Source organism: Poecilia reticulata, chromosome 13 (assembly GCF_904066995.2).
Source record: "Poecilia reticulata chromosome 13, P_reticulata-male-v2, whole genome shotgun sequence".
Classification (NCBI taxonomy): domain Eukaryota; kingdom Metazoa; phylum Chordata; class Actinopteri; order Cyprinodontiformes; family Poeciliidae; genus Poecilia; species Poecilia reticulata.
In genome coordinates, this window is record NC_088842.1 from 23,753,849 (window position 1) to 23,780,720 (window position 26,872).

A 26,872-nucleotide genomic window follows, 5' to 3' on the forward strand; every position below is an offset into this window, starting at 1 on the left:
TCTCGTCACATTTACTACTCTTTCCTGTGAGGCTCTCCACTTTGACACGCCCTCTTCCCTGATACCTCCCTTCCTCCTCCCTCCTCCGGGCCAGAAGAGAGGAGTGCTCAACCTGAGAGAGCCGGCAAAGCACAGCAGAGCTCAGCGAACACACTCCAGGACACATTCACACAGCTGTTCAAAGAAACCTTCCGGATCGGAGCTGGGGTAGGCTTCCCTGCAGCTGAACATGACCTCACCACAGAGCTTTGTTGCAGCATTGAAAACCTCTCTTGCCTGATGAGATGTTTAATGAGATTCTCTTGCTGTCTTGTAATGTCTTTGAACTGAATTCAGTATTTCTTTAAGTTTTAGACTGACATCACATTTAGGGATTTTAGAGGACTTGCCGAAGGGTTTTACAGCTGAATGAATGTTGCATGTTCTAATCTTTTGTCTCCTTTTTGCAGTATGAGACGTTGATTCTTGGAAAGCAGAGCTTGAGAAAGAAGACAGACGTCAGGAAGCCTCATATCAGGACAGAGCTGGAGGAGTGGGTTTAACACAGTCCAGACCTTTGGCCCACCCCACCCCATCCTTCTAGGTTTCACCTCTCAACTCTGCTGTGCATCAATCCCTACTCCCTCGACTAAGGAGTGTCTCCAGGGGCCAGTAAGCTCAGTCTCAGACGTTAACTCAAACACGGTGAGGCTTTTTTCCATAGCTGTCACCAGCGGCAGCAGCTGGGCTCATGGAGGCTCAAACCCTGGCTCAGATGGATGACTTATGTCACCACCGTTCTCCCTCTCCAGAGGGGGAAACCGTGTGTTCAGCTCTAACTCGTTACGAGAATACCTTGCAGGATGCGATCAGAGAGATCCATGCAGAGGTCAACAACTTTAAGCTCGATATAGAGAGGCGTTGTGACGAGACTGCCAACCTGAGCGGTCCGCTTGGACAGGCCGTGCTTCAGCTCCAGCAGGAGAACCGTCAGCTCAGGATCCAGCTGGAAGCTCTCACAAGGCAAGTGGAGCTCCTGAACGGCCTCACGTGTGAGCGGAACATACCGACCAACAACCACAGTCACAATCACAAGAACGAGCTGCACGACATACAGGAGAACCATCAGGATGTGAAGGAGGTGATCTACGGAAGAGGCCAAGCCAGCACCCAGAACTTCACTTTGGAAAACCAAATGCAGCCCTACAGCAGTCCGTCAAGCCTTTCATCGACCCGTGCCAACCTCACCTCCTCCCCCACAAGCTCCAGCAGTCCTCCTGCTGGCTCCAGAGGCTCCTCCATGATGATGAGCCCAGGGACGAGCAGCAGCCCCTCCATCACACGCTTCTCCAGCCGAGCTACCTTTGCTGTTTCCAGCAAGACCAATGTGAGTACTGCAAAGTTAGACTCTTTACATTTTTCCTGTGTTGGTTGTGTTGTATGACCCTTTAAGTGGGAGATACTATGTATTTTCTAGCCACTTTGTGTCATTTTACAGCACAATCAAGTGTTCAGTTATAAAAATGCTGCATATATTAAAAGTAACTTTAAAAAATAAATTTGACTTTGCAATTTGGTCCATAAAACCAGAGATGCAAGTCACTATCTGATTCCAGAAATAAAATGTATTTTGATATTTTTGTAAACAAATTTGCCCTTCAAAAGCGATTAATCATTTGATTCCATTAAAATGGAAGTTATTGAGCTCATTTTAATTGACTGCAGCCCCAAGGAGGAGCTTTGTGGAAGCATTTAGACACCCTTGAATTTCTGCCATAGGAGAAATTCAATTGGTTCATGCAGGTTTTATTAAACCTGCGTGTTTAATAAAACATGCATCCAGGCATGTTATTGATGAGGGAATAACATTAGAGCACAATAAAAAATAAAGCTAAAGAACAACAAAATTTTACATAATACTTCCACTTTAAAACATTTTAACATTATGTAACTATAACAGAGGCAACTTTTCAAATACTACCACTTTCACTGACATTTCTTTCTGTTTTAAAAAAAAATACCTCAGCTCATCTGTTCCATACATTGATCAGTGACTTTCAGTCATTTAACAGTTAATTTGCAGCATCATTGTTTTTTTCTGGCTCTAGTGACCTTTATTTGAAAGTAGTTTGACAGGAAGGAGGGTTAAGAGAGAGGGGGAAGACATGCGGCAAACCTCGCCAGGCTGGGAATCGAGCCTGCAGCCACCAGCATGAGGACTAAGGCCTCAATACATGGGTTGTGCTTTGCCCCTGCACCACCACAGCACCCCTGCAACATCATTGTGATTGAGCCATTATCAGGTGCTGCTGACAGGAGAACAAAACAATCTGGTAGCTGGCGCCTTAGAGTAGTCTTTCCGGTTTGTTGGAAGTGGAAAATAGCAGCTGATCAGTGACGTTATTTGTTTCCGCTAAGCTAAATATTAATTTTAATTGATGCAACATCCGCCTTCCAGGTTCTGCTTCTAAATAATACTGATGGAAACTGGAACTATGTGGTCTTGAAAATTGTTATCATTAATGGTGTGCATAACTTAACCTCAGTTCAGTAGGTACTTACAATAGTTAAAGTTCAGTTCTTTTATGTCTTGTGGCTTTAAGCTGTGCTATAATGTGGGGTAAATTAAGCGTCCACCACCCAGTCTGCATCTGTGTTTTATGGACCACCATTATAACATTCATGCTACCTACCTCTCTCTACTCACTCCAAATTTAAAGTATGTTGCTTATGAAAACATACAACTCAACATAACTCTGTAAGTGACTTTACCAGAGGAAGCAAAATAGGTTAGCGCTTTTCTTCTTAATGTTTGTATTTTGCAGATAAATGTATAGTTTTTTGTTGTTTTCACTGCTTTTAAGCTTCTCATATTTCTGTTGACTAGGCTGCTCTACACATACTGTTTAGTGCATGTAAGCTTGAGCCAATATACATTCATCTTTGAGAACTATTCTAGCATCTTTGACACCATGTCAGAATTATTCTGTGCCGTCATCGCTTTACATCTCCCAAACGGCTCAGACTTCAACTTTTAAAGACCCTCGTCCATGCAAATGTTTTTAGTCTATGCCCCTTTGGCCTGTAACTATTCTGAACCTCTACCTTACATTTAAATGCCAAATACTTTGTGTAACAATAGATGGAAAGTTAAGATGCAAAAGCAGAAAGGGATGCTTCAGCATGTGGTGAAGAGAAACTTTACCACATGCTGGTGGTTTGACTGAAGCCCTCTTGCGTTGTGGCTGTGTGGATGTGTCATAGGAGACACTGGCTGTGTCGCTGCGGTTGCACAATAGCGTTCTGCCAGGATCCTTAAGGATTTATGAAGTGCAGTAATATGAGCCGAGCAGGCTTTTGGGAGGTGAGGTTAGTGCGGTTGAGGGGTTTTTCAGACCTGCAACAAATAACTGAAATCAACGTTGTGAAATGCAGGCCCTGGTTAGTCACTGTTGGGTTTGACCTACCTGAACCAGTGTTTTTTTTTAAAGGGAGGTATTATGCAAAATCTAAATTTTTGAGCTTTACATCATGTTATAATGTTATTACCTCATCAAAAACCTACCTGGGGTGTTGACTTGATCCTTTCATGCATGTTTGAGGAATCCCTGAATCTCTATGGTGGCCATTCAAGGGTGCCTTAATACTTACTACTGGTGTCTCCGTGCCTCACCCTCTCAGCTCCTAAAGACTGGCGGCAGCAGCAATTAGCGAACACCTGGTAAAGGTGTGAGTTTGTTGAACTCGCCATTCAACATGCATCTTGCTGTCATGGCATGCTGAAAACGGAGTGTCAGAAAAAGTAGAAGCTTCGTAAAAAGACAGAGACCCAATTTCAAGGCATCAAATTGTGAAGTCAAATTTTGTTTATGTCCTGTTTAATATATACGAGGGGCTACCCAAAAGTTTCCAGAATGACGCAGCTGCACGCGCAGTTTTCGTAGTACACGATTCTGCCGCTAGGTATTTGTTCAACCACGCCTCCTCAATCAGTGTGCCAAGCGGCATTGATGTGGAAGGTTTTGTCTACCCCAGTGGTTCTTAACTTGGGTTCGATCGAACCCCAGGGGTTCGGTGAGTCGGTCTCAGGGGTTCGGCGGAGCCTCAAACTAAAATTTCTCTGGTTTTCAGAGAATCGTTCTTAAATCCACTAATTCATTCTAAGAACTGATGAATGAAACTAAAACCCAGCAAATTCTTCTTCTGGCTGATTTTTCTCTTGATTCTAGCACAGTCTAAAAGTTGGTTTTATGATCCAAGTCTGCATTACATCATAGTTCTTCACAACATCAGTGATGACCAAAAGCTCCAGTCAGAGCTTTATTGCTGTGTGGTTTGGAGTTACTATCAGAAACAGCTTTACTGTTGTTCTGAGATGCTCTGGAATTAGACTCGTCTGAAAGTCTCTCAAAGTCCTATCATTTATTTTTCTTTTATTCTGGTTTTAAATTATTTTCCTAGGCTTGATTTGCTTTAAACCAAACCAAAAAAAATCTCCTGGTTTCTTCATTACTTCATCAGTTGATGATGAACAGGCTGTTTTTCCTTCTGATCAGAAATATATGAGTTGTTTATCACAGAATGGTAACTATGTTCAGTGTTTCTAAATATTTAGACGAAATACAAGCTGAGGAACAGCTGGATTATTCATAGTTATTCTATTGCCAGACAAGTGAGCTTAAGGTATTTGTTAGGCTTTTACGGATTTGCAAAGGGGAACATGAATGTAAGTTTTATTTTGGGAAATGTCTTATTTCTGTAGTTTTAACACCTTTTTTCCATACAGTTAAAAAAACAAAATAAAGGCATTTTCATATTATTTAGAGTCAACCCAGTAAACTGTCTATTCTTCTTTTTTAAAAGAATAATTCTTGTAGTTTTGTCATATATCAGCCTGAATAACATTTTCATAAACGTAAGCTCTAGACTTTGACTTGACCATTCCGACATTCAATTGGCTGTAAGTTTAAGTTCACTGTCTAAATGCCAAGTCTTTTGCAAGGCTCTTCTTCTTGGATTGGCTTTTATTTATCTGTCCATGAACTCTGACCGGCTTTTCTGTCCCTGCTGAAGGAAAACATTCATAGTGTAGCTTGGAATGATGTTGCTACCACAATATTCGTTAGTGGGGATAATGTGATCAGGGTGATGCTAAACCATCAAGGTGTAGTTGATAATTGTCTAGAGATAACATGGGCCTCTTATCTCCTTCTCTTATCTGAGAAAGATATGAGACAAAGATTATTCACATTATATGTTTTGTGTAATGCCTTTTTGTCTTTGATTTGTTGCCATGCTCAGGATGTACAATTAATATCAGTTAAGGTTAACTTTGCTGTGAATTTCCAGTTTTATTTTGAAAGTGTTACTTCCTGTTGAGTCGAATGTAGGTCAGAAAAACACAGAGACTGCAGAAGGATTGCAGCAGCACGGAGCAAAAGAGTTTGCGACTGTGTGTGTTTGTTGGAAATAAGGAAAATGAATTGTAATGAGAGACTTTGGGTCTTCATTTTTTGTATTTTTAGTTAAATCCATGATTTTGCATGCATACTTTGCCTTCCCAAGAATGCTTGACGAATGACACAGAACCTGGATTTGTTGCCATAACACTCTTCCTGTTCGGCCTGTCAGTTCAGGTAGATGGACATGTTTTGGTAGGTTTGCAGTTTATTTCCTGATGATGGATTAACACAGAACTTTGTGAGGAACTCAGAGCTTGTTATGTTGTTTTAAAACCACCACACCTTCATCCCTGACCTCTCAGCTGTGTTTCTTGATGCTGCTTGTTCTCTAATCGTCTCTAACTAAACTCTGAGGCCTTCAGAGAACAGCTGGATTTACACTCACATTAAATTACAGACAGATTTTACCACTTAGGCTCTAAAGGCAAGTGGTTGCACTGAATTACTTTAGGAGTTTCAGATTAAAAGAGGCTCATATTTTTATTTGCCAAATTGTATCACTTAGGTGTTTGTGATATGGACTTAAAGTTTCATCACAATATTTTGTGGCAATATTGTGTTAATAAAAGTGACGATACTTTTCTTTTAAGGTAATTGTATTGTACAGCAGTCACAGCCTCACAAACACAAATACTGCTTTTTAAAAACATACCTATTTAAGATGTTTCTTTAGGACATTGAAGAAACAGCGGAGAAAATTGTACAACTAACAATCCCGACAAAACGGACAGTTTTAGGAGAGTTAAGCATCATTAATTTGAATTTATTGTGACGATAAAATTCTTACCATGCTATGAAATGTATTATGATGAACGATAAACGATACAATAAATGCCCACACCTAGTGTCGCTCTAAAAAAGGTCAAGGCACTTCAACATACAGTTGTAGCTCCTTTAACTCATTCTGCATTCACACTACAGTACGACACAAACTTGTATTCAAAATATACAAGTAACACACACAAAAATCATTTGCAAATGGATGCTCCCTCTTGTCTCTGTAATTTCCAAAGTATGCGGCAGATAGCGCCGAGGAATGTTATCTTCTGTGAAATCAGGTGATGGGAGCCAAATCGACACAAGGCCACCTTTGTTTCTGTGTTTCTCTGTTGTGGGAGATCCCGTGTTGTCAACTTAGCACAACACACAACATCACACTTCAGATGTATTCTGCTGCATTACATCTGCGGACAAAGGTCAGCCAGTACTACTTCACTGTCATGCTTAATCTCTTTTTTTGTAAAATTAGTACCTTTGTGTTTAAAACCCTAATTACGCCTGGCTCTCTGCGCCACGTCCTCGTCTGCCTGCCAGCGAGAGATGAGGTAGATCCAGTTCATAAAGTTCAGCTCGCTGTTCAAACAGGTCTGTTGACATAACATGGAGACCTTTTTCCTAATAGATACAGTAAAAAGCTGGAAGTTGGAGATGTGCAGAGGCGTGTCTGTCCTGCAGCCTGCTCTCCAGCTGTTACCGTACAGCGTCATGGTGACTTGCCAAGTCATCGTAAAAAGCCACACACACACACACACACAGGCGCGGTTCCAGCTCCTTTCAGTACCGCACACCTGCGCCATGCAGCCGTGTGACTGCTGATCGCTTTCTACGATAAATGAAGCCTTTCCTATGAAGCCCAGGATATACGGCATGCTATTTACTGTTTCCTCCAACAGGTTTTTGTGAAACTTTTTCACAGTTTGCTGCATGTTTCTGATTCTCTACAGCAGAATTCACATAAAAATTGTTGCATGAAAACCCAGCCATCTGTTGAGATTGTGATTGTATTTGTGCGCTTCCATCTGGAAGGTCTGGAGTTCTGACGGGAAGCAGCTTTAGCGTTCTCTGATGGTTTTCTGGAGCAAGAATTAGCTGAGGTCAGAACGAGGACAAAGATCTAAAACCTGTCCCCCAGCGTCCTCTTCCGCTGTTTCTGTTTCTGAACCTGTTCCACGCTTCACAATCTGCAGCACACGTAAAACATTTCTGCAGACAACTCCACTGTTGCCAGTGCAGCTGGCCCAGCGGACCATTGTGTGCGTTCTCGTGCTTCATTGAGAGTATGTGGCGTGTGGAGGGATTACAACATGGACCCTCCTCCTCGTCACTCCTTACATTCCTGTTCTCGACTACAATCCTTATCTCACATCAACAAATATCTTCTGGAAGCAAAAGCTCCTTACCTTGGCATTAAAAAAAGAGAAGATAATCTGTATTCAGTTGTTTTATTCGGGTTGTCCCACAGCCAAGCTCGGCCCATTCCTCAGTACATGACGAACCTGTCAATCAGCTGTTTCCTCTCATTCAGCTCAGACGCCTCAGTGTGGAGCGTGTTTGTCTGCCTCCTCCTCCTGCAGCTCTTCCTTGTCTCATTAAATCAATTCGTCTTTCATTGATTCTTTTGCTTCAGTTCAGTTGATTTGTGCAGCGCCAATTCATAACCAGTTTCTTCTCAATTCAACTTGCAAAACGTAGCTTCAGTTCAGCCACATGCATTCCAACTGATCCAAGTTGTCAAACAAGAGAGCAAGCTCGGTTAATTATTCAAATTAGTTACATTTTTTTCTATTTATGGAAACCCACAAATACCAGAAGTCAATGACTTGCATCAAGTCAATGACTTTCAACAAGTCATTGACTCATGGTGTGACGAAGTGGCAGTAAATCACTTACTGTAAAGTCAACAACACAACGTAATTCCTCATACCGAGCATGCATGCAACGACAGTGGAGAGGAAAAACTTCCCTTCTGGCTCAGTACAAGCCACCATCTGCCACGACCTAAACAAATTTACCGCCCCCTTTAATGTTTTATCCATTTTTTTTGCTTTTATAAATCAATCATGATCAACAAAATGTGGCTTTTTTGACAAAAACATTTACAAAAAAAACTTTTATTTTATTACATAGAAATATATATTATTACATAAAAGAGAGTTTTCTGATAGGTTTCTTAATAATTTGTTGTCGAAATACTTTATTTGATTTCTTTTCCGAATCCTGAAGGCAGAGCGTCGGAAAGAGCAGGAGCTTCTTAAAGAGACAGATACCCAGTTTCAGGACATCAGATTCTGAAGTCAGATTTCTTTGAAATCATGTTTGATACAAGCTGCGTTTTTATAATAACACAGTTTTGTTACAACATAGCTACTTAATTGTGCTATAAAATCGAACTGTTACTGGGAAATACATGACACTCCCCCCTTAAAGCCATTTATCATGTTTCTTCTTTGCACAACATTGTGTTGTTTCATTGGATATAATCCTCAGAAAATACATCGAAGATCAAAGCAAACAAAATGCTTAAGGGGTATGAATACTTTTGCCTTACTGCAGAAGATCTCGGGAAGGTGCATAAGTTTCATCCTTCTTCCAGTTCAAATATTTTCTGCAACCACACCTTTACAAATAAAGACTGCAGTGCACTGAGCACATTCCGACGCTGCTGCTTGTGTTAATTAGCAGATGTACAGAGCAGATTAGATGTGGCAGGTCAGAGGGCCGACTTGCGCTCAACATCAACACTGAGAGTCTTGATTTATGGCTCAGTGGGCCTCTCACGTCATACATCGGGGGCTCTTCAGAAGAGTTTAGGAACATTTGTAGATGCTAAAGGCTATAAAGTCAAACAAGCTTTCACTCTGCAGCACAAAAGCAGCAAATTAAACACAGGCAAATCATCACCAGGCACACTTTGTGGCCTTCTCTCTGTCAGCCGTCAGCTACAAAATTCAGTGAAGGCTATTATTGGGGGTGGCAGACAGAGGAAGGAATGAAAGGCAAAGGCATTTTCAAAAGACTCGAGCAGCAAGCAGCCAGATTTATAGGAAATGTGGTTCTAATTCTGATGAACATCTGCACTTTCACTACCTCTCCTGAAAGCCTGAAGCTGACTGTTTTCTCAAGCTTTGTCTAATCTCTGCAAGAAACATTACACATACTCACAAAAGGATCTTAGAGTAATCTCATGGTGATGTTAGAAGTTTATTTGAGTTTTAAGCTCCCAGATTGCACAGTCAGCATAAATGTTAACGTTTGTCTCAGCAACTAGAGCTCAGCCGTCACTTCCACCTTCCAGAAACATTACTCAACGCGAACCTGATGTTATCTCTGCCTTAACCTTTACATGTGCTCATGTGAACACCAGGCCGCTGCAGCACTTTTTCCTCTTTGCTGTTTTAGATTAGTCGGGTTATGATATCAGGATGATGAATAGATTGTGCTTTTGGAGAAATTCAGTCTTGTGATCATTATCCAAACTGAATTACTCCGCTTACTCGTTTGTTCAGAGCTTTTTAGGTTGTTCTCACACATGACAGTCCAGTGGATTTGGTTCGATTGGAGAGCAAAATGGCAACATTTGTTTCATTTCCAGCTGGTGTGGTTTGCTTTCACATTGTGTTGTGTGAAATGAACCAAGGCCTTTGAAAAACCTGTGGCCGTTTAAGCAGTTGTATGATTCCTCTTTTGTCTTTGAGCCATGAGTCATTTCTTCATTTGTTTTTGTTTTTATTTACCCAGAACCTCATGTGCAACATTCTGCTTCCTGCTTTTGGAGCGGGATTCGGTCCGCTTGGCTTTCACATTTGTATTTGAGAATTAACATTTTTGATCCACATCAATTGCTCAATTGTGCATTTGTTCTTCTCCGAAACAAACTTTACTTTCTAGGCAAATAAACTAGATATGTTTTTTTTAAATCAAAATTCATATATCAACAAACAAAATACACATTTTCAATTCAAAAACCATTTTGAATTGAAAAAGTATTGAATGATATAGCAGCAAAACACCAAAGATAATTGTTTTTAATCTGTTATTCAGGTTATTCAACCATCACATTAGTGTAAAGTGCTGTTATAATCCTTCATCTTTGAATTGTTTCAGGAAAACCTCATCTCTCATGTAACTTCCTTTGACAAATACTTGTTCAGAATGTGGACTGAACGCTGACATTAGTATTGGGGACATCGGTGCTTGCTGCAACATGTTTTGCACTGTGATGGTATTTTTGGTGATAAGCTCATTTTTGCACAACTTCCACACAAGTGTTTTCCAACGTCTCATCAGATTGTCTTTTGAAGCAAAAATGAGACTGAGGTGGACTAAGAGAAGTGGCTTTATCATCCATTGCTGTGTTTGCAGATGTCGCTTGTGCTTCATATTTATGGGCATACCAGAAACGAGCAACCAAGGTTCCGGCTCGCGATTAATTTTTTTAATTAACATTTTTTAATTGATCTAATTAATTAAAGTCTCAGCACTACTGAAAACCAAAAGCACTTCCTTGTAGTTATCTGGGTTATCTGTTCTGCAAAAGATGTGCTCATAAAAAAGTGGGGGATGTAAAAGCTAGATGAAGTAAAACTTTCCTAGGAGATAAAGTGAAGGAAAGTAGATGCAGGTGGGTACAGTGGGGCTTATTTCCATGAAAAAGGTATCTGAAAGTTTTCCGTCTGTTTCTGATAACTATGACAAACAAATCCTAATCTGACCTCCATTCCTCCGTACGCTCTGTGGCCCAGGACTCACTTCCAAGCCCCCTCCCCCAGCGCTGGTCCCCCTCAGAGCAGGAAAAGCTCTGAGACCAATTCCTGGAATCTATCTGTTTGGTGGTTGTCATTACAGTCACGACTGAGGCAGAAAATTCAGTTTTATGACTCATAATGGAGACTTACGCAAACAATGTGAGCCCGTCTGTGATCCCAACCTGATCTGAATGTGCATCACTTCACCGCGTACTATTAAGTTATCTCGCGACTCTTCTTGGCCTGTTTGGTTTGGCAGCTCAAGCTGCTTATCAGGGACTTTTTTTTAAAAATACCTTTTCCAGTAAGGCACATTATTAGATTTTAAAATGGATGTGTAATGACATGAAAAAGATGAGTAGAAGTTTAAGTGGAGCACCGTTGTAACCAGGGTTTGTGTGTACATGTTGGGGGTTTAACAGAGGTATGCAACCACTCCCTGGCTACCCCTGGCTCTCTTAATGACTTCCAGACAATAGGCCATGTTCCCGTCATCATCTCTGTGGAAACAGGTTAATAATAAGTGACCAACCAGTGGGACAGCGCAACCTCGCTGCCCCTGCAGGACCAGGGAGACTTACTGGCACTCAGTTTGAGGAGATGATAGATTTTAAGGTCGCCTCCTTGACAACGTCAGATAATCCACCCTGGGAACTCTTGGATTTCATTTCCTTGTTCTCCAGCTGCAGTGTTTTGGAGTCATGCCCAGAGGGTACTTTGGGGAAAATGTGTTGTGGGAGGTGGGTGCACATTGTGAAAAAGTTGGTGGTTGGGAGGAAGGTTTTTGACTTTACATACAAAAAGATGGCAGTGACATAACAACTACATTTACATAGAGCTGGACAAAAAATCTATGAATATTCTGATAGACACGTGATCAATATCAATAGATAATACATCTGATAGAATATTCAATATATAAAGTTTTCATTCTGGGAGATGTAGGCAGAGAAAAAGCTTTAGCTACTCAGCCTCTCAGAGAGCTAAGCAAAGTTGGTGGCATCAACTAACTCACTCGCTCTTTGGCTACCTAGCAACTCACTCACATTTCGGTTCCCTAGCAACAGCCTGCTCAGTAACATGTGCAGCAGCAGTTTAAAGTTTTTCCACCGTATTTAAAAATAAAAACATTGCGGATAAAACAAAAAACAAATCAATAATTATCATCAACAATTATCAATACTTAATGATAAGAATCTTCTGCACATGCAGATTTCTTTGGGTTGATGAACCGTTCACACAAAAGTCTGACTGCAGTCACATTTAAGATCTGCTTAGTAGCACGGACAACCATGCAGAAAAAATAAAAATAAAAAAAATCGATTTTTTGGTGTAGCTTAGCAAATTTGGTAAAATATTTTGGTTTTAATTGCACTGATTTACTTCTTTAATTTGTAAAGAAGTAAAGAATTAACTTCTTTAATTAGTAAAGAAGTGTACTTTACTAAAATAGCGGATTTTAGAGAATAAGCACTGCAAAGAATAACATCCAGGAACAAAATGCCATGTATTTGAATTTTATTAAGAATTATAGGTGGAATCATTTCTGATTTAACAGTAGAGTTAAATATCTTAAAACGTCCCATCAGCACAACAGAAATATAAGTTACCTTGTTGCTGACAAATGGAGTTTCTGCTTATTGCAAATACATGTAGAGAGAAAATTTGTCTTTTTCCCCCCTTCTGACATAAAGACAAATTTATCTAAGCCTTATTTTTCTTCAAGCGTCCCAAAAATAAAATAAATCAGACTAAATCAACAACAGATTGGGAGTGGATGTACAGCATGGCATTTTATGAAGTGTTAGCCAATATATTTTACCACTTAAGCTCTAGAGAGGTTGAACTGCCCTGTAAATCTGAAATACATTTATTAAAGTACTTGGCCGGCTGTGCATGTAGCACAGAGTTCTCCTACAGCCTTTTTCTTTGTTGTTGTTTTTTTTAATATTCATTTTCCAGTGAGAACCGAGACGTTGTTGGTTTATGTCCAAACTAAAAGAAAAAAAAAAAAAATAGGAATCCGGCTTTCACCACTTCTTTTTAAGTGGTAATTTCCAAAAAAATGTCTGAAGTCATAACTTGTTTATAAGTTTATAAGGCACGATGTTCTCTGTACAGTGACTCTCACCTGCAATTACCGTTTTATATTTGCTCACTTCAAAGATTGTAATTGTTTCTTTCCACTCCTGACCCAGAACGGGATTCCCTGAGATCATTCCTGGAGACAAATTGCAGGCTGCGTGAATGTTCTTGAGGAACAGGTGGTTTTAATGAGTTTCTCTTCCTCTGAGAGGATTCCACCTCCCCGACAGGAAACTATGCCACACCGGGCCTTGGTCACCAAAGGTTTCCTCTCATAGCTTCACAGTAGCCGGGATGCATAGTACACTGTAAAACCTTTGGTTTAACTTGAAAATGAAAGTCCACCTGCTACCTTCAAGATGCAATTCAAGTCAACAAGAAAATTGTTTTGGTTTTAACTCAGAAATTAAAGTTCATGAAGAGAGAAGTTGTCTAAACATCGTTTTTTCTTTTAATGTCATTCATCTTGAATTGTGAGTTTTAACTTAATTTAAGTCAAATAATAATTTCACAAGAAAAAATTGCTAGTTAAAGAAACACATAATTCTCTATCATTTTACTCACAATCTCAAGTTACTATTTATTTTACTTTAGAATAATTTTCGATTTAAGTAAATAAAGGCTTGAAATATTTCCGTCTATCTCGACGTAAAGAATCTACACAAGAGATTTTTACAACCATTTACTTGAAGCTTTGTTCTTTATATTTGGCTTTGGTTTCTAGTGACGTCCAGGGTTGTTATGGGTACATAAATATTAGACAGAGAACCATAAAATACAAAATAATGGAAATCAGAGCAACGTAATAACAGCACAACACAAAAGACAGACCAGTAGTAGACGACAGTATTTGAATAATTGTATAAGAAACTTTAATAACCCCTGATATCAAATAGCTTCGAGCATCATAATACACCATGTTTTTAATTTTCCATTTTTGCATAATTGAGCTTCCTTCTTTCCCCTTCTATCTTTTCCTGTTCCTGTTCTTATATGCTGGGCTTTTCTTTACACCCACTTTCTGTCTCTGTCTGTATTGTGTTTGCATGTTCTACAATTTCCTATTAATACACGAGTGACGCAAATTCAGATGGTAGTTGATTTGTTGCTTTGCAAATACAGAAACAGGGATCTTTTTCTTGTGCGTCTCTAAAACAGGTATGAGTCTGTAATAGAAGGTGAACTTTGCATATGTGGGTTTATATTCTACATATTACAGAAATGGGGCGACAGTCTGTCATGTACACTTTTATAAGGTCAGACTAGGCGGGTGGAGTATTCCCTCTGCACCTTGATAATGTTAGGTCCACCTTTAAAAATAACAAAATTAAGATTAGGATGAAAATGAACTAAAAAAATGTTTTCCTGAGTCCATCATGTGTTTCCTATATCTGTACCATCTTGCCACACTGCATCCCATTTCCTCCTTACTAAGAGGAAAGTAAAAAAAATCTAAATTAAATTTGAAGTTGCAATAGAATCAGGTAAAGCAAAGATATATTTACTTTTCTACTGGATCTCACGGCTCACAGATATTATTTTGTCCGACTTGGTCTTCATGATTGTTCACCAATGTCTTCTAACTAACTTTTGAGGCCTTCGCTGGACAGCTGCATTTATACTGAGAACACATTACATACAGAAATGCAAAACTTTTTAGATCCTTAAAAGTGTTGGTAATTATACGACATAATATGATAAACTTTAAAGCCCAATTCTGTAAGTTTGAGTGTTTTTATCTGGGATAAATTCTTAAAAGTAAAATTTGCGATGAAAAATTATAACATGGATTAGATTATATAGATTCTCATTAAAATTATACAAATAATGTCTGAAACGCACATCTTAAATATCTATTTTCCCTCTTCGCAATCAACCCTAGTGTGAAGCAGCTGCATATTTATCTTGGGTTTCAGTGTCTGCACAGGTTATATGTCACATTTTCACTGTAAAAATGTGACGCAGCTGCTAACCTCAGCATCGACCTTTAAGAGCATCTCTTTGAGTATTTCCTGGCCTTCATGGTTGGAAGAAAATGAGGTAGATTCCCTTTCATAATTCCCACCTGAATGTAGATTGACGTTCACACTAGGGCTGTTGTAAACGATTATTTTAGTAATCGAGTAATCTATAGATTTTTCTTACGATTAATCGAGTAATCGGATAAAAACAATTATGAAATAAAATATTGGTAAATCTTCCATAACACCAGTGTTACTATCGGACATCAACATCAGTCTATTTTTTCCACATTTGAGTTTCCCTACCAGTTACTTTTTTGTAGACCGGGGGAGCAACACGGGATATTTACGGCTCCTCCGTTCAGAAACTCATCTACCAGCCATGTTCCGCCTCCCGTTTGTTCAGACCGGGGATGATATAAGTTTATTGTGCGGTTCGTCCGTAAAGCTGCTCTTACCCTGTAAGCATCAACCCTCAGCCGCCCGCCGTGTTCAGTCTCTCCGCTCACCTGTATAAATCCTCCTCAGCTTCTTCCCGCCGTTCAACCAGCAGCTCCGGAGCAGAAAGGCTGCCAAACTCCCGGCATCGCGCCGGTCATTTTAAGGATGTTTATTGGTCCCACAAAAACGATGAAAACCCGGAATTATCACCAATCAGTAAAATCCCCGCGGGCCGAACTTGAAGATTGGACGTTATGCCGCTAACACGTAGCTTCCGTCAACAACTCAGAGGCGGAAGTCAGAGCTCCGCTCAACGCAAATAATGTTCCGGCTGAAACACGGTGCGCTAAATGATAAAACATAAATTAACGAAGCTTCGAGGCAGGTCAATTTTCCTCGAGGAATTTTAATAATCGAGGTACTCAAATCACTCGAGGAATCGTTTCAGCCCTAGTTCACACAGCTGGTGTCCAATCATTACTAAGAAATGGTTCAGACCGTTAAGGTTTAAAATACACTAAGCAGACATTCAGTTGATTAATAAAACCAGGAACCATTAAAAAAATATTTCTTCAGATGTTTCAAAGTAGACCAGCTTTATTTAAAGTAATTCTGCTAATGTGTCACGCACTTTTAAACGACTGCTTTCATAATGAGCGCTGGATGTCCTTCACCTTCTGCTCAGCCTTGACCGAACTGGAGTTGTTGTATGAGGAACAAAGCAAAAGTCAGTGTGTTCTGCCAGCAAGCTGGACCTTGAGATACCAGAGAGTTTACAGAACCTTAGAGTGTCGGCTATCATGTTTCCTCCCTCTGAACCAAAAACAACGGCTGGCATCTGAGTGTTTCGGCTAAGGGAGCTCCCAGTCCCAAAGCCACGCAACAATTTGTCTCCCTGGACAGCCAGCTGTTTCCACCTCGCCATTCCAGCTCTCTGCCCCTTTAGATTATTTCCAATCTTGCAGCATAAAATGACTCTGCTGCACTTTTCCTTTGCATATCCAGTATAGGCTGCAGAAATGTGCTCCTTTCCCCTCATTAAGTGGGCTCACTGCACTTTATGAAACCTCTCACCACGAGCGTACGCGCACAGAACCACACACAGCGTCTCTTCTTGCGTTATTTTAACACTCATGACCTACCAGCATTCCTGCATGATGAGATAAACCAAAGAGACGCACATTTACACTAGGAGCAATTTCCTCAAGTTTCTCACACCATGAGCCGAATATTAAATTTTTCCATGTGGGCAGAGGAGCTGCTGTTGTCATTTTATTTTCATGATGAATAGTTAGGTCTGAAAGTATTAAATTGGCCCCAAATGTAGGTCTGACTTTTAGTCTTTAACTTTACATGCCTGAGCAGTTGGTGCTCAGACCTGGTCAAGAAGGTCAAGAAGACCTGAGAGGTCTGGAAGGTTGGTACAACAACAGTAGAGCTTTAATATATTTTAGTGCTGAGCTGTTCAGTGACGTCAAACTCATTTTTGTTTTGTTACGCTCTTAAAGGGCCGGTTGTGCCAGAACGTATTGATAAAACCTGTTCACAAACTCTTAAAATATCAATTAATTCTTAAAATTAAATATTATTATTGAGCAATTTTATTACTTGCTGTGTAGATCATGGACTATAATCTGCCATCAGTTAAGGCTGAGGCAGTTTGGTACAAGTAAGTAAGTTTTTGACAAATTGTGAGAAAAATCTGCAATAAACTCCCAATTATTAGTGCAAATAAAGTGCAGGGATTTGTTGATTCTGTGTGAATTTCCATGATAATTCTCAAGAAACCAGCTTCTCTGGCTGAAGAGCTTCTGCTGCCAGAAGCTCTTCCTTCTGGTTGCAGAAGGAAGAGCTGGCCTAAGTGGTTTCTGTTTTGGAGCTGAGCTTAAAGAAACGTGCGCTGCTATCACCAGCGCACTCTTGACCTCAGTGGTGCTGTTCTGTCCTAGATGGGCTGGTTATCAACACTCTAAGCTCTGTGTATCTGTGACAGGACTGCATGGAAAGTGACGGCTCATCCATCTGTGAATCAGCAGCTCTGTGTGTGTAACGTGTTTTGAGACTGAAGCGTCTCCTCTGGATTGTGATAGCTGTTTCTTAGCCAAACGTTTTGAGTAGAAAGAGGAAAGAAGTAAAATCCAAACTTAATTATTGCTATAAAATGTTGGTCTCCCAGCAGGACATCAGAGACTGTATTGCCTGACTTTAATCTTCTCGGGTCTTATCTGGAGAGGTGGAGGTTGAAGCACAACAGAACACCATGGAGCTTTCCTGTAAAACACCCTCTTTGATATCCCGAGAAATGCCGCTTTATTCGTTTCTTCTGTTCTGTCTGATCCAACGCTGATCCAGTGCCTAATTTAGCTGTGAGTGCTGTAAACACAACGTCGTTCCTTGTGGTCGATGTAGGATTAAGTGTTTTGGCTCTGGAGTTAGTGGCTTTCCAACTTTGTGTTCCAGCTTGTTGCTCCCCGCTGCGGAAAAACGGCTCCACCCCCGATCACCGAGGGTCAAACATGACTTCATATCCCATTTAAATCAATGAAAGGCTGCTTGTGTGTTCCTAATCATAACTCCATGTGTGTTTCAGAGCATCGAGCGGGAAGAGCCAATAGAAGTCGACCCGGTGCCTGCACACGCTGGACAGGAGAATGGACATGCTAACGCATCAGGTGATTAAATGTCCAACAGGGACGTAACATTAAGGAACTGCTTGGTCCACATGACAGATGAAGGAGGGTTTCTTCTGTCCTCACAGTTGTAAAATGTATCCAGTGAGGTAATTATTCTGGATTATTTATGTGTTTGAGTTGGTTTGCTGCTTCTACCTGTTCTTCTTTATTCTGAGGAGATGTAAAGATGTCATCACCTTCAATCTGTTATGAAGTACTTCTATAGTTGGACATTAATGACCCCTAACCCTGCTGAGCTGGACCGTATGAGGATGTAGTCATTGTTTGCGCTTTACATCGTGTCAAAAATATACCTGGAGTTTGTTTTTGATGCTTTGAGAGGAACTTTGAGTCAACGGAATTTCAGTTCAAAACTCCTACAGCTGTAAACGGCATCAAGGAGGAGCATTGCTGTGATGAAGTGGTGAAGGTGGGGTGTCGGAACGAGCAAGAACTTCTTAAAGAGACAGAACCCAATTTACATGCATTAAATTGTGAGGTCAACCTTCCTTTACGTTATGTTTGATATACAAGTCTGGAAAAAATTAATCGTTCACAGCACTGGACCGCATTGAAAACGTCCTGGTTATTACAGCAAACATTGATTTCTGAACTCTTCCTGAGTTAAAACATTGGTATTATTGTTTCTAAACAAACATAAACTTGTTTTCTTTCCTTTATTTGAAGTCTGAAAGCACTGCATCTTTTTTGTTGTTTTGACCATTTCTCATTTTCTGCAAATAAATAAAAAAACTTTGCTTGGATTTTTAGAGACATGTCAGTAATTTATAGAATAAAAGAACAATGTAAAATCAAAGAACTGATCATTTTGTTGTGGTAGCATTTTTCTAACAACTGAAGGTAACATCGTAACTTGATTGTGCTATAAAATACATAACACTGCCCCTCTAAAGAAAACTTACTGAGTAAATATATTTTTTGTTTCCCCTAGTGTGCATAACAGGTTAAATCATCAGTATTTGATGATTTAGTGAGCTTTGAGTCTAATCACTGACTCAGTTTTATCCGTTATCTTTTTCCAACAGAGCATTCGGTGTTGGTGCAGGGAAAGGTCTCCCCGCCCGTAGACGGCCCTCTTGAACACGCGGCGCCCGTCACGTTGCGGATGCCCCACCTTCCCATCACAGCCACAACCAAGACAGCTGAAATCAAGGCTTCCACCAATTCTCCCAGCAGCCCTGTCGGTTCCATGTCCTTCCCGTCCTCCGAGGCTTCACCCAGCGTCTCTCGTCCACAGCCGGCAGAGAGTTCTGCTCTTCAACCAGGTGTGTGAGATTATGATTGACTAAACATGCTTTGAATATCCTGTTGAAAAATCTTCTGACCCAAAGCTACTTTGGCCTCCCTGTTGCCAGCACCGATTGCCAAGACGTGGACCCCCACACCTGTCCGAACTCTAGGATCTCCACATCACCAGGGTGAGTGGTTAACAGTGTTTATAAACGTTTATGAAAATATATCTTCTTACATATTTGTTCATTTGTCTCTATTGTATGTGATTGAATCGAGCTCCTCTACCTTCTCCCAGTGCTAAGTAGAAGCAGCCAATCAGAGCCAGGAGGCGGGTCTTAGCGCTGTCAATCATCCCCATTCCTCCTCTTGCTCTCTGCTACTACACAGTTTCTTCTTTCAGCAAAGTCCGTCATGAATGCTAAGGCTAGTTAGCATGATTACTGATGATGACAGATAAATTGTTTTCCGGTAGCAGTGTGTTGTTTCTCCATCACTAGCACATTTAGCAGTGCCTTCACTAGGTTGATTGACAGCGTAAGACCTTCCTCCTGGTTCTGATTGGTTGTTTCTGACTGGTGCATTTCTTCAGACGGTAATAGCAGAAGGGAGGAGATGGAGGAGTTCGATCTTTTCACAGATTATCTGTCTCACATTATAATTTAACAACATGGTGACAGTTATAAACATATATTTTTAGAAGAGTTACATTCTGCACCTATACCATGCACTAAAAAGCACCTGAGCTGATTTTCTGTTTGATGGATCTCTTCACCAGACAAGACAAACTCGGCTCCTTCTAAGTCTGTGACCTACTCCGGGCTGCAGCACAATGACAGGTGAGTTGTGGTGAAGCAAAACCTCTGAGGACAAATGACGACTGCGTTACTTGATGTGACTTCAATGCATCTTGCAGAGACGAAGACAAAAACAACAACTGCAGTCAGGTAGGAGAGAGGAGGCGGGAGCTGGTGAGATCACAGACTCTCCCCCGTAGCATCGGCGCTCAGGCTCGGAGATCTATATTTGAGAGATTAGACTCTGAAGTCAGTCACAGGTGAGTGCAAAGCAGATCTGTGATGGTTTGTCTTTGAAACTTTTGCACTTGGACATCACTTTTTTTGTGTCTCTTGCGCACAGTCGTCCTAAACCAGCGGGGCTCAAGCGCTCTCAGAGTTTTGGTGTGTCGACCGCCAGCAGCATCAAGCAGATTCTCCTTGAATGGTGTCGTTCCAAGACCATAGGATACCAGGTGAAACATCTTAGCTTTTGTGATGGTGTGGGATCTTCTGTAGAGATTTGAGGTTAGATTTAAAATGCTTAGAATCCAGTAATTTATTTTATGTCCTGATTCATTTCTGGGCTCTTCGAGTCGGACCTCATGCCAGCTCCTCCATGTGGTTTTGCTTTTGGTCACAGAAGTGTGGCAAAGCCCCGGCTCTCACAGAGATTTAGCCGCCGCTGAGAGATGCCGGTTTGATTACTCGACATCTTGCGCTTTGATTTAAGCCAAACTCCAGACGAATAAAGTGCAGCCTTTGCATGGAACGATTTCAAACTCTTGAAAGCATCTGAGAGCAGTGAGGGAGAGGAACGTCTGTTTAACCCATCATCATTATGGGCGAGACAGTGAGCGATGAGACGGGCTTTATGAAGCTACAACTGGCTGCCTGCTAGTTTTACAAGCTGGATAATTTTACTTTTAAATATTTGAGTGTTTCTCTGTCATGCTTAAATCTCCGTCTTCTTCCTGTTTGTTTCTCCGCAGAATATCGACATCCAGAACTTCTCGTCCAGTTGGAGCGATGGAATGGCTTTCTGCGCCCTCGTCCACTCCTTCTTTCCCACCGAGTTCGACTACAACGCTTTATCACCGGTCAATCGCAAACACAACTTTGAGCTGGCCTTTGGAACCGCAGAGTGAGTATGAAACTAAAATGCTTGTTTAGCCTGACAGGAAATAGATGTATTCAAATATACAGTTAGTGTACTTGCTTCTGTTTTCCGTCACTGCGGACAAAAAAAAAAGACGGATGGGTTTGATGGGGGCCTAGGTTTAGAAGCAGAGGATGAAGAATTTCATTAAGTTTGAGTAAAGATGTACAGATTTCACTTTAATCTGAACACTGAATCCTCAGAGATAAATTAATATTGTTAGAATACTGCCCTCACTTTTCATGGCGCTTGCTTTGAAGTACGAGGAGTTTGTGCGGCATCACAGCTTTACAGTCACTGATTAATATAGAAACTGCTGACATTTCAACTCTATAAATTTCCATTTAAGGACAAAATAAAAACTTGCATAAATACCTAGATGAAAGCAGGAGTACCCTACTAAAGCCAGACACGGTTTGACCTGCACTTTGGAACAATTTGTGTTTCTTAGGGTTATTGTCTTCACATAATTAAATATGAAACAAGCCTTAAAGCAGACCTTACTATGCAAAATTCACTGCTTCCCACGTTTTTATACTGCCATTTACATCTCTATTGTTCCTGAAAACAGTCCAAGCACAGCCAGTAGAGGCAGACTCTCTGTAATGAAGTGATTTAAACCCAGACGGGTTTTTTTTTTCTCAAGTTGTTGTGTTTCAGTTCTCGAGAAAGCCGAGAACTGAGAAAAAGTGTGACTTTACACCGGGTCAAACAACCCTACCCAGATTAACAGGGAGCAAAAACTGGTTATTAAATATTGAAACGGGTAAAGCTGTTTATGACATTCTGCATTAGATGTAGAGTTCTAACTTTACTCTCAAAATTACTCCCTGCAGGATATTTAGTTTGGAGCAGCAATTATTATGCATGTCATGCAATCAGTCTTAAAAAAAACATTCAAAGAACAAAGACATCTCCATTTTGCTGTAAAATTATAAAATGCTATCAAATCTAAACATCAGAGTAGAACAATTTCAGTTTTATTTATTTATTTTACATCTTGATGGCGGCATAAAAGTGTCTTCTTTGTGTTTGATATCATTTTTTCTTCTTATATCTGGCAAAAGGTGTGCATTCCTTCTGTCTGACTCCATGACATCTTAAATCCCTGCCTATTGTGGCAGCACACAAACATGCTGCAAGCTGTAGACCCTGCAGCACAATCAGACATATAGATCAGGGCTTAGAGGCACCAGTATCACTACTGGGAATTATTTATTCTTCGACTGCTGCTGAATTTATAAAACATTTCCCTGTTCTGTTGTGTTGTAGCCTCGAACTTTAATGTGCTTTATTGAGATTACACGTGGTGGGCCAATATAAAGAAGTTGTGAAGTGAATTTGAAAAGCATAGCCAGCTTCTAGACCAGGGTCTGCAGCTTTTACAACCTCAAAAGCAAGTTTTACTCCCAGACCAGCCAAATAAAACTTGTTTCGAGCCACAACGTTTTGAAGAAAAAATAAATAAATAAATAATAATAATAATAAAAAGGCAACTTATAATTTTAGGTCAATCTCTACTCTTGGAAATTTGTGGTCATGTTTTTTTAGAGAACCACCATTTTATTTCTATTTTTATGATTTTAAATAAAAATAAACATACAATTCAGCAACACAGGATACATTTTTATTCTGTGTGATGGGAAATTATAAAAAAAAAAAAAAAAGCACAGTGTCAAGGAAAACTGACTGCAGTTAGTTTTGTTTAGTGCCATTACAGTTCTGTACTTTTATTTTGGTAACGGTAGCTATGGTAACAGAGCGCAGTTCTACCTGAGAAAGTTAACAGCAGTGAATGTAAAAGGTTACCAGCAAGGCTGAAAAACGGATAAAAGACATCTTAGTTTATCTTCAGTCAATTGAGAAGGCTGGAACTGATGGCATAACGATTATTATTGTCATGCTTGTATCTCATCAAACACCGTAAGAGTTAAACAAGAAAAATAAAAATTACAACCGTTTCACCATTCAAATGGTGATATGAAGATAGCCAAGGTAATCCCTATCTACAAAAATGGAGAAAAAAATTTGTTTGCAAATTATCGGCCAATTTCTTTGTTACCACAGTTCTCAAAGATTTTGGAAAAGTTATTTGTAAATAGATTAAATTTATTTATTGATAAACATAATATATTAAGTAGCAGTCAATATGGGTTTAAGTCTGGAAATTCTACATCAATGGCTATCATGGACTTGATTGAACAAATAACAGAAGCTGTTGATCAAAAACAGTATTGTCTTAGTGTTTTTGTTGATTTGAAGAAGGCCTTTGACACCATTGACCACATCATTCTTTTGGAAAAGTTAAATAGATATGGCATAAGAGGTACAGCCTTACAGTGGGTATCTAGTTATCTGGAAAATAGGAAGCAGTTTGTGCAGGTGAATGATGCAAGATCTGAACTCTGCAACATTACATGTGGGGTTCCTCAGGGTTCTGTACTTGGGCCAAAGTTGTTTCTTTTGTATTTGAATGATTTGGTAAATGTGTCAGGGCTTCTTAAATGTGTGTTATTTGCAGATGACACTACCTTTTTTGTTTAGGAAAAGACATAGTACAAATGATGGAGATGATACAAACAGAATTTATTAAGATACAAACTTGGTTTAAACTAAATAAATTATCATTAAATTTGAATAAGACGAATTATATGATATTTAGTAAAAGAAATAAAGCTATCGATCTTCCTTTTGAAGTCGATGATGTTGAGCTCTGTAGGGTCAATGAGGTTAAGTTCTTGGGTGTTATCATTGATGAAAAGCTGACATGGAAACCCCATGTAAATTACTTAAAAACAAAAATAGCCAAATCCATAGCTGTATTGTACAAAGTAAGGGATTTATTTCATGACAAAGCTTTATTTATGTTATATAATGCAATAATTGCTCCACACCTGACTTACTGTATTGAAGTCTGGGGGAAAGCATGTAAAACAATTACAAATCCCATTTATATTTTACAGAAACGAGCAATAAGATGTATCACCAGAAAACATTATAATCACCCATCAAATGCTTTATTTTGTCAATTGAAACTATTGAAATTTTATGAGTTGGTTGATTACAATGTTTTGCAGGTTATGTATAAAGCTCATAAAAGCTTATTACCTCTTAATATGCAATTATACTTCGTTAAGAGAGTAAGTAATTACAATCTTAAGGGTATAGAAATGTTTGTAAAGCCCAAGATTCGAACAAATTTGAAGGACCGTTGTACATCAGTACAAGGTATAAGATTGTGGAATAATCTGGAAAGTGATTATAAAAATGCTGGCTCGATAGATATATTTAAGAGAATGATAAAAGTTAAGTTGTTGAAGACATATACAATTGTATAATGTGCAATCATAACAATTGTTGCACAAGAAGGAGTTGATGTTTCTTTTTTGTTATGTTTTATTAATTGAAAACTATCATTGTTTGAATTTGTTTATTTTGGAAAAAAGGGGCAGATATAAATAAGAATTTTATTCTTCTTCTGCTACCTTTCATTTTATTTGTGTTTTGTATATTCTTTTTTTTGTATGTGTAGCATCTGTTTTGTTTTAAATGAAATGAATAAATTCTATAAAAAAAAAAAAAAAAAAAAAAAGCTTAAATCTCCGTTACTGACATTGTTCCCCGTTTCACTGAAGCTATCTTAAGATGTCTGTTATCCGTTTTTCAGCCTTGCTGTTAACCTACATTCACTGTTAACTTTCTCAGGTAGAACTGTGCTCTGTTGCCATAGCTACTGTTACCAAAACAAAAGTACAGAATTTTAACGGCATTAAGCAAAAGTAACTGCACTCAGTTGGCCTTTACACTGCATTCACACTATAGCCTGAGTTGACCCAATTCCTATTTTTTTGACTTAATGTGACTTGTATCTGATCTTTTCATGACAGTCTGAACTATGTATATGCCAAAAAAAATCAGATTTGGCAAGAAATCTGAATTGGGTCACTTCAGGCTGCAGTGTGAACGTAGCCTTGATGACAAGAAAATGTGATTTAAGCAAATTACTAGTACTTTTAGAGTCTTTCTTTGTGGAAATTTAATGTAAATATTGCAGGAATACGATTTTTAAAAAAAACTTTCAAAACCCATGTTTGTTATTATATCTGGTATTAGATGGCGCTTTTTAATTTTTAGACAAAGTTATCAAGAGCCATTGTGGAGGATCCAAAGAACCACTTGTGGCTTTGAAGCTGCATGTTGCAGATCCCTGGTCTAGACCAAAGAGCACAGCAGGGTTATGTTAGAAACAGAATAACAAGTTTTGAACATTTCACAGAGTATTATTCAATACGTCGTCTGAAACACCTGCAGAGACATAGTAATTCAGCTAAACTGATGTCAGGAGAGCATTAATTAATCAGAGACTCTGGAGGAGTGACGGAGATCCACAGCTCAGCTGGGAGAATCTGTCAAAAGGACACATATTACTTATTTCTTCTACAAAACAGGCCTCTATGGAGGAGAAAAACAAAAAGAAGAGAAAAGGGAAGAGAAGAAAAGAAAGTCATTATTGAAAGGAAAGCTATAATGAGCCCTGTTTAAGGTTGACCACAAACCACAACAAACACGAGAAAGAAGGTGTTCTGGTCAGAAGAGCCCAAAATGTATGCTCCTCATGCAAAACCATGTGTGCTAGAGAGATTGCAAGCCACCTCATCGTGAACTCATTACTCCCATGATGGGAAGATGGTTTCAGCCAAATACAAGAAAATCCTGAAAGAGATTTCAGTGAGAGGTTTGCCTTCCAACAGGAAAACCGACCAAAACATACAGCAGGAACTACTGGTTTGGATCATATTCAGGTGTTCATATGGCCCTGTTAAAGTGCAGATTCAGAATCCAATTCAGTCCTGAAAAAAAGCATATATTTATCCAGAAAGAGCTGTTTTAAAAATAACATTAATAATCAATAATAGTACACTCTGGTCTCCAGGTGTGCAAAATTAGTAGAAACAAAGTCAGCAAAGCAAAGTCAGACTCTTGGTTGCATTTTAGTTTCCTATCTATTCCTCTGTTATGACTCGTCTTCATCTGTCCCCATCCTCAGAACCAAGGCGGGCTGTGACCGGCTGATAGAGGTGGAGGACATGATGATCATGGGTCGCAAGCCAGACCCCATGTGTGTCTTCACTTACGTCCAGTCGCTCTACAACCACCTGCGCAAGTTCGAGTGAAACTTGGGATTTTTTTAACCACTTGGCTTGGCATCAGCCATGAAACACAGAGTTCAGCGTTTCCCGACGCCATATTGGAAAGGCTGGATCGCCCTCTAGTGGTGAACTGTTGTACTGTTCCCTCTTCGGCACAAACTGACTGTAAAGGCTGGACTCTTGGTACACATTTGAGAGATTTATTGTTGCTGGATATGATCAGCAACAACAAAGATGAACCTGCACACAGATGTCAGCGCTGATTTTCAGTTGTTAGGTTTTTTTTATTGACTTAGTGTGTGGGTGTGTTTGTTTGCATGCCTGTGGATGTTGAAAGTGATTTTTTTTTTTTTCGTCAGCAGAAATATGCTTTGTCTTATAAAATGACTAAAATCACCAGGTGTCTGCGAT

At 39.6% G+C, this 26,872-nt stretch overlaps 2 protein-coding genes across 2 annotated transcripts in view; one reads left to right on the forward strand and one right to left on the reverse strand.

The window, feature by feature from the left end:
- Positions 1-26,872, reverse strand: part of LOC103474876 (uncharacterized) — a 264,378-nt gene that overhangs the window by 116,718 nt on the left and 120,788 nt on the right. The window lies entirely within an intron of this gene.
- Positions 65-26,813, forward strand: smtnl (smoothelin, like). The gene is made up of 10 exons (XM_008426152.2): positions 65-207; positions 450-1,366; positions 18,044-18,125; positions 19,172-19,411; positions 19,502-19,564; positions 20,155-20,215; positions 20,293-20,433; positions 20,517-20,628; positions 21,145-21,296; positions 26,359-26,813. Exons 2-10 carry the CDS (start codon positions 731-733, stop codon positions 26,483-26,485), a joined length of 1,614 nt encoding a protein of 537 aa, XP_008424374.2. The 5' UTR covers positions 65-207; positions 450-730; the 3' UTR covers positions 26,486-26,813.

Bases quoted from the DNA above. Each gene is read 5' to 3' on its own strand.
- smtnl (XM_008426152.2), top strand. From the start codon at position 731: ATGGAGGCTCAAACCCTGGCTCAGATGGATGACTTATGTCACCACCGT. The intron at 19,412-19,501 runs GTGTGTGAGATT...CCCTGTTGCCAG, and splicing joins GAGTTCTGCTCTTCAACCAG to CACCGATTGCCAAGACGTGG. The intron at 20,434-20,516 runs GTGAGTGCAAAG...TCTTGCGCACAG, and splicing joins GACTCTGAAGTCAGTCACAG to TCGTCCTAAACCAGCGGGGC.